Raw genomic sequence first — 14,297 nt, forward strand, 5'->3', positions numbered from 1 at the left:
CGGTCAAATTCCGATGACCCGTGACCCTTGGATTGTGTTTGCAGTCATCCTTAGGTCCGGCCACGTAGACCCGACTCGGATCGACCCTAGACCTATGCCATCTCGTTCGTATCATCGTTGCTGTTCCAACGACGCGTCTTGTGCGTTCATCCGACTTATAGATCAAAAGTTATGAGCATTTCATCATATGACCCACTTTTTGTACAAAAAAGCATATGGACAACTTCCATGTCACAACTTCTCATGCATACCACCCACACACACTACACAATTGTATGGAATTGACACCACCCAAACCTAGTCTAAGTATAGCAACTTTGTTATTGTTACCATAGGCCATCATTTGCTTTCTTACAACATAATCATTACCTCCCTAGAAATCCTCTCTCTCTCATCTCTTTCTTCTCATTCTCTCATTTCCTCTTCCATTTGTAAAACCTCTAGTTCCTTCTCTCTCTCTTCTCCAGCCCCCTAATCTTCAAAATACTCCCAATTCCTCCATTAAAAGTAGATCTCCATCATTAAAACTTCTTCCTAGGCTCAAGACCTTCATGGTGTAGGAGTTTGGAGGCTTGATTTGCAAGTGGGTGACTATTAATCTTGCTGATTTATTTTCCACTTTAATCTTCATATTTCTTCTTGTGTGGATCATATGGGATCCACCAATCCATGGTGGGGATCCCATTTGACCCCATGGATGTGGCCCTTGGGCCCATCCTATATGCATGTCATGATACATGATGAGGCCATTCTGCATGGACCCCATGATAATGTATTTCATGATCATCTCCATCTCAAGGTCATCTAGACCTTAGAGATCATGTTGGGATGGCATCTCAACCATCTATTGTATATATAAACCATGCATGTGATAGTTTTATGGTTGTATTTGTAATCAAGGTAATTATATGGGTGTGATTGAATCTTGGGAGGGCCCATTAGTGGCGGGGCCCTACCCCCATGGCCGATCCTTCATTTTTCCGATGTTAGCATTCTGATCATGTATGTGTGGCCCACCTTGTGGACCAACCAAAAATCCAGACCATCCATGGAGGTTGGACGTCCATGGTGGTCCATCCTTAGACATGTGGCCCCAAATCCACCTAAATGGGGCACATGCAAGGGGTTTTTGATGATGAGGAAGGTCTGGATATTTGTGGGGGCCCACTGGGGTGGTCCACAACATGATTTTTGAGAGTTAAATCCCTTCTTCTATGATGTTTATATTCAATTTCTTTCAAGTGCAGGTTGCCGTCCAAATCTGTCTGAACAGATTTTGGGCCAACTTGGGGCTAAGATTTGGGGCTTTGGTGAGGAATTGTATATCAAGTGAAATATGATTTTTGAAGATGGGTATCCCACCTATAAGCATGCCAAATTCCAGCTCTAATTGACCTCATTTGGGTCCCCAAAAGTGTGGGCCAATATGGGTACTTGCTGAAATTTCTGCTGTAATTCCAGCAAGGTTGCAATTTGGAAATGTAAAATTATAAAATAGTTTCTCATTAGGTGGGCGACTTTTGTGGACCCCACCTTGTATTATGTATATGAGAAAAGGTTTAAATTTAATTTCCCCAATTTTTGGACATCCAAGGCCCACCCCATTGGGTGCTCAATCATGGTCTATCCAAAATTCTGCACTTAGTAGAATTTCTGGACAGTCTGTAATTCCGAATTTAATTAAAATAGTTCTGGGTATCCAAGAATTATGAAAATTTACAGGGAGGTGGTCCACCCATGGTAGGACCCACCTACAAATTGTTGGAGTCAATGGACCCCTGTGCACACCGTGGCAAGGGCTGGACTGGCCCACAACGTTGGGACGTCCAAGTCAGTCTGATTTTCTGGACACACTGATTTGTATAAATTAATTAAAATACTTCTAGTTATTCAAAAATCGCAAAATTTTGTGGAGGTGTGACCCACCCATGGAAGGACCACCCTGCAAATTTTCTGGGCCATCGGGCCCCTGTACCGACCGTGGTGTGGCCTGCAATTTGGATCAGTTTTGGGCCAAATACCTAGGCCCGTAGGACTAACCCCCATGGGACGCCCCTACCTTGGGTTGTTGGGCCTGCATTCCAACGGCATGGCCCACTTGAAGTAAGTGTTGTATATCTCCCTTCTTATCTGATGTGGCCCACTATGATATGTGTGGATCACCATGGGTTAATAACCCATCTAGATTAAATAAATTTCTGGACTCCGGCAGGCCCAGGAAATAGGTGGGCTGGAATTCCAGCAAGGGGCCCAAAATTGCTGCATGGTTGATTTCTTTTGGAGCTGTCGTGGCCCACCAGATTTAAGGGAGTGTTGCACACACTCTTGCCTTCTTTCCTTAGACATTTTTGGGCTTAATTAGTACCCCTTAAGGCCCACCTTTGTGGTGATATTGTAAGCTAACCGTAACCAGTTTTAAGTAGTTTTATAGGCCCAATGGACTGTAAACCTCTTCCTTGAGCCCAACATTGTGCAAGGGATGACCTTATTGAAATGTGAGCCCAATGGGCTGTCTATAAGCTGATCATGTATTATGGGCCTTGATGCTCGTACTCAATTATGGGCTGACTTGCAAGGCCCACATTGATGCATATTGTGGAGGGTCTTGCCAAGTCTTTGGGCTGATATGGCAAGGCCCACACTATCGGTTTAGGCCCTGCCCATGTGTATTCTTGGGTTTATGGGCTGCCCTCTAAGTCCACCATAAAGCATGAATTGAATGGCTTTTGTTTTTGGGCTATTTCCTCAAGGCCCATTATGTGATATTATATATATGCATGGCCGCCCTTTTGTGTTGGTAATTAGGCCTTGTGGACTAAGTCCTTTTGGATAGGCCCATTGATCTTGGGCCTATACTCTCCCATCTATTGTGATGGGCTTAGGGGCAAGAATATGTAAGAAGTTGGGCCCTTGGCTGCCCATTAAAATTGACCCTATACTTGGGCTAAACAGTGAGGCTCAACTCACTTGTGTTAAATGTGAGAATTGCCCATGTAAATGAACTACCAGGCTGCCCATGAAGCCCACCACAACATATGGGTTTATGACCCTTATGGTTGGGCCCAAACCTCACTTGAGGGCCTACTATATGGTCTATGAGATTGGGCTTGGAGTATGGCCCATTAGACCATACATTACTTAGGCCTTAGACCTTACATTATATGCGTAATGGGCTAACTTTTTGGGACCCAGTTGAGGTTGGATGTCCTCCTTGGTGGCTCTAAGGTAGGCCCATAGAGGCCCTTATAGGTGGTTGAAGGTCCACCTTGGGCCTGGCTAGGACCGTTCCTTTTTAAGATCATGACTCTCTCTTAGCTTATGGGTCATCCCAAAGTACTGGGCCCCCACTAGAGGATTTTTCTTCTCCTTAAGACACCTGTCTATGTGCTTAGACCTTGACCCTCCTTAGGATGGAGGATTCTATATTCTACAGGAAGCACACTTACATTCTTGTGACCCATATGCATCATCTGTATGAATTGATTACATTGTGTGGTGGTCATTAAGGGATGGAGTTTCTCCCCTTATGCACATTGTGTGCCTGCAGCTAGTGCATGATCTGTGTGTGTGACTCATGCATTGGCATAGCATTTCATGATGATACCGCCCTTGCTTCATCAGGGCCTCGCCTCCACAGGGATATTCGTGGATGGCCGTATGAGTGGACACCGAAAATATTACTTGAGCATACCGGGTGCATAGGATGCCCATGGGTGAAATTCCCAAAACTTCCATGGTACCAAGGATCTGCTCCGACGCCGTGACCGAGTGGAAACTATGAGCGCATGAGGGCCTTAAACCGTTAGGCCGCGACTCTCACTGTCATGTAGTCGGTTGGATAGGGGTGTGGCCTTACCTGCCTGGTGTGAGGAGGCGTTGCTAGGCTGAGTCTGACCAGTTCGTAAATGAGTCCGCTACCTTCAGGCCTCGTTGGTGATTGGCTGTCCACAGGCGGGTAGTGAGGTCTCTTACACTCGTTTGACTGTGCGGGGTCTGTAGAGCGGCAGTCATTCAGCAGTGTAATGGACCCCGATGATTTCCTTATGATTGGAAATGTACTTGATATGTGGTTTGGATATGAGCACTGACATTACTTGCATCGCATTAGCATTGGCTGTGTAAGCCCCTTCATGCATTGCCTTGGTATGGCGTCCAGTACTCATTGCATCGTATTCATGATAAGTCTTGGTAAGGCTAGTGATATTCTCATTGACTACGTTTCTTTCCTTGTACATCCTGCTATTCTTCTGTGCACCTTTGTCACACACTTTCACCATCCTCTAAGCTTCTATAAGCTTATGCACGATTGATGCATGTAGGAGACTCTAGGCAGGCGTCGTAGCAGCAGAACGTGGAGTAGAGTTGAGTTGAGGACTCCATTGTTGCTGACCTTTCTCTCTTTTCCCATTATCTTATATATGTCCTTTCGGACCTGATGTAAGCTTGTGAAAGTTCAAATTCTTAGTGGATTTTGTGATGTGTGCCCCTTGTTATTCTCAGATGTATTTGCTGTAATCTTGGGTATTCTCGTATTGGAATGATTATATTGTTATGGAAATCCTCCTTGTAGGATCCCAGGATCAGAACCTATCTCAGGAGCCGAGAATGGGGTACTACGGAGGCTGTTGCGGCCAGAACCGGCCATCGGGTTCCTTGTTAGTCCGGTTACTGAGTCTGACAATGCACATCCTTTTGGGCCTTTTCCCCTCTTGTTGTTTTATAGTCTTCAACTTGCACCAACTCACTCCTAACCGGCTCAGATCTTGGTCTTCGTTGCACATGACCAAATCATCTAGGTTTACTTGCCCTCATTTTATTACCTATCGATGCTACTCGTAAGTTCCCTTGAGTGCATTCAATTCCATCCTTGTCTTGCCACTTATCCATCTCAACATCCTCATTTCAGCTACGCTCATCATATGAACATATTGTTCCTCAACTGCTTGTTCCTTAACTGCTCAATATGTTGCACCCCCTAGGGGCTGTGCGTTGTTGTTTTGGAGCTAGGCCTTTTGTTTTAGAGTTTTCTGTTGTTGCTTGTTATTTTCCTTTTTTTTGGTCTTTTCAACAAAATACTCCATTCAAAAAATAAAAAATCCTCTAGATCTTTTGTGGAACTAGAACTGAAATTTTCATTTCTATATAACTATGGATCAAGTCTTGATCTGCCAGTGGAGGTGAATATGATGTTTTCTCCTCCACAAACTTGTTTAAAATCAGATCTATAGAGAATCGGGAGCTTGCTAATTGTTCTTGGAAATTATATTTTTATGAATAATAATTTTTTTTTTGGGGAATTTCGGTTTCTCTACTTAATTATTTGAATTGAAATTTGGCTAGGCTTCATTTACAAGGACAATTATAAATGCACTTACCTTCACAATTGACAATTAATTAAAAGAATGCAATGAAGAAAAGTTACAAAGTGAGTGCATTTCTCAGGAACATGTCAAAATGAACAAAATCTGAAAGTGAGTGGGCGGGAGGATGCTGGATAGTCATTGGCCCCTTTGTGTAGCCTCAAAATGAGTGGGAGTATGTTGGGTTGTTTTTGTGAGAGAGGTTCTCATCTCTCAATGGTTTCCATCTTGGCCAATCAACTTGTGTGGCTGCACCATTTACAAGAATTTAAGTGAGTAGTTGGAAGAAATGGTGTGATTGCTTCTTCTTCATTAGTTGAGACCTCTAGGTGAAAAGGATGGTTGGGCATAGAAAATGAAAAGGTCAGGAAGTTCTCTCATTCAAATCCTTTTCTTGGCTTTGTATAGCCCTGCTTTCCCGAGGGATCAGGATCCAAAGGGTGCATTTGGTCCTATGAAGGTCCACCTATGGTCATTTTGTTCTGACGTTTGGTGGTAAAGAAGAACGTGCTAACCATTGATAATAGTAGGGGAGGGCATATGATTTGGCTGATTTATGCATCCTGTGCCTTCAGGATGCAGAATTGGTGGACCATTTATTCTTGCATTACAATTTTGCACAGGTCATTTAGGGAGGTTCTATGATCTCCTTCAATGTTGCAGGGTTATGCCTAATTCAATTAGACCAATTTTTTTCTAGTTTCACACGATGCCAATCAAGTACCTAAAGGAAAAACCGTGGAGGCTTTCCTGTGGGCTTTTGGTCGATTGTGCTGAGTGTAACAAGATAACTTTTTGCAGTTGGTCAGGTGATCCTGCAGAGGTTTTCAGAATAGTCAAGCTGAATGTGTCCGAGTGGGCCAAGTCCCATAAGCCCTCCCCTTGTTGTTCTTTCAAGTTTTTCGATTATTTCTGGAATGTTGCATTACTGTTTTGGGGATGATGGTTGCTTATCATCGCCCTTCTTTGTACTCTCTTTGCTTTCAATACAATTCATGATATCTCTCAACACACATGCACACCATTTCTTGTTGCTTGAGACCTATTATATTTGGAGTCTTTGCTCCAATTCACACTTTCACTTAATGTGAGACCTACTATTTTGAGAGTCTTTGTTCTAGTTCACTCACTATTTTTGCTCCGATTACAATCATCATCATCACCGCCACCATCATAGTCATAACTGCATACAGTTCCAATTTACTAAAAAAATTTGTGCCGTTTGTCAACACTATGAAAAACTACTTCTCTATGTGCGATGATGCCACTACACACCATTGTAAAGTTGTCATTGTGGAGCAATTATGTGTTTCGTGAAAGTTGGCATGTAGGAAAAACTTTTAACATACTTATCATGCCCATTCTTATTCCCACATGATAATTTTTAGGAAGTTCTATCATTTAAAAGAATCTAGTGTGTTTCAATCAGCTCTCGAGGAGAAATGTATGACATTATTATTATTTCTTTTGGAAGACGGAAAAAAAATTATGGCTCTTGAAGGGAAAGTAATGTATCGCATTAATTAATTTGCAACCAAATGGTTTGACCTATTGGACTGCTTGCTTATTTATGATTTTGGCTTTGGGAATTGTTCTAAGACTTGTTTGTATCATCAGGTCGTCCATCTGCATCGGCCAATGCTCCTCCAAAAGGTCTTGGCATGAAACTCGGCAAGACACAAAAAACGAACCAATTCTTGGAATCTTTGAAAGCGGAAGGCGAATTGATTTCGGAGGATGTGCAACCAACTGCTTCTCAGCCAAGGTCATCCGTTACACTTCCACTAACTGATCCCATCACATTGACTGCTGAAGAGAGGCTTAATGTGACACTCAAGCGAGATGGCGGAGTTAGCAATTTTGATGTTCAAGGCACCCTTTCGCTCCAAATTCTAAACCAGGAAGATGCGCTAATCCAAGTTCAGGTTCTCTCTCTCTCTCTCTCTCTCTCTCTCTCTCTCTCTCTCTCTCTCCATGTGTGTGTTTGTGTGCGCGTACTTCATCACAAATTTGTTTGGGTGATACACACACAGACATACATTATGTATGTATGAATATAACCGTCGTCTTTCTACTTGGAAGAAATGTATTGGGCAAACTTGGAAGAGCATGCCCAGGAAAGCTTACCATGCATTGTTGACTTAAAGGTGTCTTTAAGTGTCCTTATATATAGTAACTATAGAGATTATATATATTAGCATTTGGCATGTGTGTGTATGTTTATTGTTTGCTTATTGTATTAGTGCATGTGCACCATCATTCATGTTCTTGCAGAACTCATACTTTTATTGTAATAAGATTGTTGGTTTATATATATATTAGCATTTGGCATGTGTGTATGTTTATTGTTTGCTTATTGTATTAGTGCATGTGCACCATCCTACATGTTCTTACAGAACTCTATACCTTTATTGTAATAAGAGTGTTGGTGTTAGGGCAAGTGACACACAATGCTCATTCTCCCAAACTCTCTCTCTTTCTCTTCTCTTCTACTCTTCTTCTCTTTCCTTCACCATTATTTCTTTCTTTTAATCTCCTACTTGGTATTAGAGCGGATTTCCGATGTCAAACCTTGTTTCTGTGAACAATATATTGCTGATGTCAGCAGCGTACAGATGTACGGCGTTGTTTGAAGAGATTTCTTTTGGATTCTAGGATAACATGATGTGAGAAGACTTTTGGTGATTTTTTGGGATTTGTTTGATCCCTCTTTCCTTGAGTTTTTCCTAAAATAGGGTTTTTCGGAAGATAGGCCCAAATCCTCCATTTTCTCGATTTCTCTCAATCGGTAAGCTTTTTTTTCAAATCCCCCCATCATGAATGGTTGAAATACCTCCCTCAATCTTTCCATAGAGGATTTTCTAAGAAAAAATCGTCTTTGAGTGATGTTTTACCCAAAAAACGTGGTTGGCTGCCTTGTGGCTTCTAGCTGCCATCTTCCTCTTTTGGTCTGTGTGTGGGCCATTTTTCCTCTCTTCTTGCGAGTTTCTGTTTTGCGTAATCTATGGAAGACAAAGGGGCTTCATCTTCCTCTATCGTGTCTTTTGAATCCTGTCCTCTGGTGATGTCGTTAGTTAAGCTGAATGGCAATAACTGTCTTCAATGGGCTCAATCTGTCAAAGTATTCTTGGGAGCCCGTGAGAAGTTACCTTACATATTGGATGACCCTCCAAGTGCTTCGGATGCCAGTTTCATGACGTGGGCAAATGAAAATTATCAAGTTATCGCTTGGTTGTTGAACAGTATGGAGCCTTTTGTGAATAACTATGTTATGTTTCTATCTATGGCTAAGAGCATTTGAGACACTCTTCATGATATGTTCTCTGAGACTCAACTTCTTAAGAGTGTTCCAACCTATTTTAGATATTGGCCGGTTTCAACAAGAGTTCAGAACGTTGAAGGATTATTATTCGACCTTACGGGGCATGTGGGATGAACTTGATATCTATTAGCCTCTTCCCTCGAAGTGTAAAGACGATTACGAACATGCTTGGAAGCAGCGCGACGACACTCGCATCAAGTAGTTCTTTGCCGACCTAAACTTTGACTATCACAGTGTTCGGAGTCAGGTTGTGATGGATCCTCTCCCATCGTTGACGACCGTCTATGCCATTTGTTAGTAGGGTTTGACTTCTGCGCTTTCCTCTCTTATTCTCTTATACCTCCAGAGCGCTCGGCTCATGTTGCTGTGAATCGCCTTCCTGCTCTTCATGGATCTTAAGTAACATCTCCTAGTTCAGTGCGTGACTTTGGATCAAGTGGTAGGGGTCGAGATGGCGACCATGGTCGTGGTGGTCGTTTCCCTCGTGATTGCGGAGGACGTGGGCAAGGTCGTGATAGTTCCCGCTCATGCTCTCATCGCTGTGGAACTGATCACACCGTTGATTAATGTTGGCAGCTGCATGGCCGTCCTCCTTATGTCGTCGCCTCTTTTATTGCTACAAATACTACCAAGGGACAGTCTTCTTCCTTTGTTGTTGAGATGACATCTCCTAGGGATTCTCTTGTTAATTCTCGGGCCGCCTATGATGCCTTGATGCAATTTCATGTTCGTGATATTCCTGAGCCTTCCCATGCAATTTCCGCTCAGTCAGGTACTGCTCTCATTGCGTCTTTGTCCCCTACCTCATGGGTCATCGACTCTGGGGCATCATCTTACATGACTAGTAAGTCTCAACTCTTTTCTTCTTACTCTTCTCCTTGCCAGTCTCGGTTTGTTACTGTTGCCAATGGAAATCGAACTCCTGTCTTAGGAGTTGGGTCCATTTCTGATGCGGACATCAGAGTGTACTAGCGTCACCGTAGGAGAGCCCCTAGGCCTAGCCCAACCCAGCCCGCACTTTATTTGGGTGATCACTACTTGGGGCTGGCTCGTGGGCCACTTTGAAGACCCTATGTGCATAGGATGTGCATAATGAAGGCCTCAAACTGGGAGGATGCACATGGGCTGCATTATTTGGAGTGCTAAGATAGTTTTTGAGAGTTTTGGTAGAGATCCGACTGTTGGATCGCGTCTGATCACATGGTGGTCCAGGATGTGATCAAGTCCTTTTTCAGTTTTTAGTGTCCATTTATGTTTTGTTATTTTTCTATACATTTTGGTTGGTTTGGATTTCTTAGTGGGCCCCTAATTTGCTAGATTTTAAAAGGGGCATGTCGGTCATTTTACTTTTAATGTATAAACCCTATTTTAGGGGGGGAAACGTCCAACTCTAGGGGAATGAAGAGTACACTTTTGTTTTCTAAAGAGAAGCCTTTCTTTCTTCCACGCGACTTGGAAGAACCCTCCATGAGACTTGGAGCAAGGTGGTGAGATTCCATCTTTTTGTGGGCATGCGACTCGCTCACGTGTTTATCTTCTGCAAAGTATGATCTTTCCTTTTCCTTTTTCTCCTTTAAAAACACTTCTTTGATCCTATCTAGCCTAAATCCTTCAATCCATTACGCCTAAAACCTCGACACCCTATGTTCCTACCTCCCATATAAAACCTACCCTAGACCCTCTCCCAATTTTCTCCCACAACCCTCAATTCCCAAATTACAGATTTATCCCACCCCATATCCCACGTGATCTTCATCTCCTCTAAACATAGTTTATGTGGTGAATGAGTATGGTAAATTCTATGTGTGTATGAATCTGCCCATGAGTATTTTGTTGATATTCTGTGCTAAGGGGTTGTTCTAACAACCTTGACATCCTGCGATTTAAACTTTATATGAATGCGTGCATGTGGGGATGATTTCTAATGAAATGACCTGCATTTTTGCTTGCTGAAATTACTGTTTGGTGAACTATTCTGCTGAAATTATTGTTTAGTGGGCTTCGCCCATAACATGTATGCTTTGAATCGTCCTTTGAATAATTCCTGTGAAACATGACATCCACACATGTATCCTACATCAATTTCTCTCCCTCCCACCTTATCCTTGTCCTCAGTTTTACATGTACCTTGTTTTCCACTTAATTTATTGTCCGTCGTTTCTCTCACTAAAACCTTGAATTGTTTTGTGATTTTCTTTCCCTCTCATTGTGTTTTTTAGGACCTTTAGACAAAGATGGTGATTTGTGGGGGCCATGAGCGAGGAGGCATTTACCTCCTTAATGATACACTTGTTGTAGCTTCCAGTAATCTTTCCCCTGATTGCGAGTCCGCATCATGATGGCATTGCCGTTTAGGGCATCCATCTTTAGCTATATTGAGCCTTTTGTTCCCATCTATGTCTTGTTTTAAAACTCTGTGTTGTGACATTTGCGAACTGTCTAAGCACCATCGTGCCACTTTTCCTCCTAGTTCATCTAGGAAGAAATCTCAACCTTTTGAACTTGTCCATTTAGATGTTTGGAGCCTTGCCCCCGTTCTCTTGTTACCTTTATTGATGACTATTTTCGGATGACTTGGGTTTACTTATTGAAATATACAAGTGAAGTGTTTGATATGTTTATGGTATTTTATAATGAAGTGCTTACTCAGTTTTAATGCTCTATCAAAATCCTCCACTCTGATAATGGGTGAGAGTATATGTCTACTGTCACTCCCCAAACTCAGGAAGCAGGTTCACAAAATTCCTAATCGCCAAATCCGATGCCTACAGCCTCCGTAGTACCCCATTCTCAGCTCCCAGCTCCCATACGCTAGGTTCTGATCCTGACATCCTACAAGGAGGATTTTCAGGGTGATTTTTTTTTTTTTTTTGTAAAGGAGTATAACCACAAGTGTACCCAAGTCACAAAACATCATCACCACATATCCCTAATATAATCATTGAGTACAATGCTGGAAAAGAAATACGAGATGTAATCAAAACTCAAAAGAACAGGCTCATGCTCCGGGCTCAATGCTGTTGATATGCCCTAGCATCACCTGCAACGTAAACAAACACGCATAAGCTTCCTACGAAGCTTAGTAGATTGCGTGTGTGATGCAGGACCGATGTATGAAGTAAATAACATGTGAGATCAAATAGCTGAATTAAGATATTTAACAAAAAAAACACAAACATCGCTATAATAATCACAAATATCATGAAAATCAAAAGAAAACGATGCATAATCCTAGCCTAAGCTACCAACATCGTAACTCAAGATCATTAAATAAAAAGAAACTAGGATCTAATGAATGTAGGGATATTCAATTAGCATGGGATATAGTCTATTTCAAAATAAGAAACTTAATATAACATAGGGTGAAAATTAGGGTTTGGGTAATTTGGGAAAGTAGGAAAATTGAGAATTTTAGGTTTAGGGATAGGGTTTCGATTGTGGATGGGTATGGAAAAGTTGGGTTTGGGAGAAGACGAAGATTTGAGATGGGAGAATTAAGAATCTGAAGAAAATACCTGGATGGAGAAGAAAAGAGAAGACGGTGTGGGGATAGATGGAGACCTTGCATCTCTGTAGATGAAGATTAGCCTCGCACCAATCTTCCTTCCAAATCGCATGGAAGTATCTTCAAATCGCATGAAGATGAGAGAAGAAAGTAAGAGCTTTTCTCCTTTGAAAGAAAAAAAAAATCACGAAATTCAATGAGGGAGAGGTCACACACCCTCCTCTTTTATAGATCCAAGAAGTTTAAAAAATGACAAAAAAATTTAATCCAAAAGTAGCTAGTCATAGTATATTTGCAGGGGTTTGAATTTGATTACTAAATCAACTTTAATATCTTTAATTAGTGAACTTACGTAACATTAGACACAATGGTTGTAATAAGCCCGCTAAAATATATACTTTACCAAAAATGATGTAATTCCAAGTCTCGAATGGGCTACAAGCACAAGATCATGTCTGAGTGACTAACCAATGATTTTTAACCGTTGATTTATATGGATAATGTTTGGACGGTGCTGATCATCATATTAAAGTAATTATAGTGATGCAATTGATAATCTAATTATTTTAGGATATCATTAGTGGGCCACGTGTCCAATAGATTAATAGTCTAGTGATACGCATGTTTCACATGCAACTATGAGAATGATTTTAGATGTAATCCAAGGTCTCACCTTGGATTTCAAATCCTCTGACTGAGGGGATTTGAAACCCCCAGTTACTTTATGGTGCCAAACAACCCAGGGGATTTGAAATCCCCTCAAATCCCCCCAAATCCATGGTGCCAAACGACCCCCTAATCTAAATAAAATCAACTAAAACACTCTAATGTGTCCAAATATAAAATAATCAAAAACTAAATTCTAAAATATGATAAAGTCTAAAACTGATGTGGACGATCAACAATCAATGGCCAGATTGTCGCGTCCCTTCGATCCAACGGTCTGGATCACTCCATAAAGTAGCCCATGTGCATCTTCCCATTGTGGGGTCTTCCAAATGCTCGCACATGCACATGGGGTCTTCAGCACGATCACAGGTACTCGCCTAGCTACAGGGAAATCGGCAGGGCCCGCTTCCTCCTCTGATACGTACGTAAGGGCGTACGTGACGTGATGTCCTCATGTATGCCACGTCCACATTAGCAATTTCAGAGCATCGTATCAGCCATCACATTCTGCTGAAGTACCAAATAATTCCTCGTAGTCTTTTTGTGGTTAAGACCAGTGTTCGAAATATCGATACTATCGGCCGATATATCGGCCGATATTATCGGTATCGCACCACTGCGAGACGATATACTCGCGATAACCTCCGGAAGATACCAAAAAATCCCAAATCCAGATATCGGCCGATATTATCGGCGATATCGCACGATATATCGACAATATCGCGCCATTTCCTCTCCATTATTGTCGGACATCAACGCACGGACAGTCACAGGTAGATTGCAGGGGACTCACGAGTCCCACTGTAGCTAACCACCCACACACACCATAAAAGTCGGATCCGCGCAATGGAAAATCAAAAAAAAAAATTGAATTAGAAAAAAAAGAGAAAGAAATCGAAGGGTACCTGTTGTAGCGGTGATCGGAGGTGAGCCATTCGACAGGTAAGTGCCTTTTCTTCCCATTTTCTTCATCTTCCCTTTTTCTCGGAGATTCCGGCGAGGAATCAGGCCGGATCGACTCACCGTTTCGGGCCGAGATTTGAGGGGACGAATCGGACTGCGTTGATGGCGGCATGGAGGTGAAAATGAAGAGGGAAGATGAAAAGAGGGCGGATGGGGAAATCGGGTTGTGTACTGAGTAACGTACGCTCTTATCGTACTGACTACACTCTGTAGGCCCCGTTGTTAAGCATTTAGTTCATCCATGCCGTCCATCCGTTTTTCCAGATCATTTTATGGGTGGGGCCCAAAAATAAAATATATCAAAATCTCAAGTAGACCATACCAAAGGAAACAGTGGAAGTATTGATTTCCACCGTTGAAATATTTATAAGGCCCCCAATGATGTTTATTTGTCATCCAAACCGTTCATAATATCACAAAGACATGGATGAATGGAAAAAACAAATATCATCTTGATCTAAAACTTCTGTGGGCCCCC

The 14,297-nt window shown here is 42.1% G+C and overlaps 1 protein-coding gene across 8 annotated transcripts in view; it reads left to right on the plus strand.

Annotated features, from left to right (window-relative positions):
• The window catches only part of LOC131253390 (coatomer subunit delta-1-like), a 71,287-nt gene that overhangs the window by 30,565 nt on the left and 26,425 nt on the right, over nucleotides 1-14,297 (plus strand). For all 8 annotated transcript variants that reach the window (XR_009175138.1, XR_009175135.1, XR_009175137.1 and 5 more), the window contains exon 7: nucleotides 6,978-7,285. Coding sequence is in view for 4 of the 8 variants with exons in the window: in XM_058254351.1 (XP_058110334.1) it covers nucleotides 6,978-7,285 (308 nt within the window). In the remaining 4 variants the exon portion in view is untranslated. The remainder of the gene's footprint in view (nucleotides 1-6,977; nucleotides 7,286-14,297) is intronic.

The sequence above is a fragment of the Magnolia sinica genome, chromosome 8, assembly GCF_029962835.1.
Source record: "Magnolia sinica isolate HGM2019 chromosome 8, MsV1, whole genome shotgun sequence".
Lineage (NCBI taxonomy): Eukaryota > Viridiplantae > Streptophyta > Magnoliopsida > Magnoliales > Magnoliaceae > Magnolia > Magnolia sinica.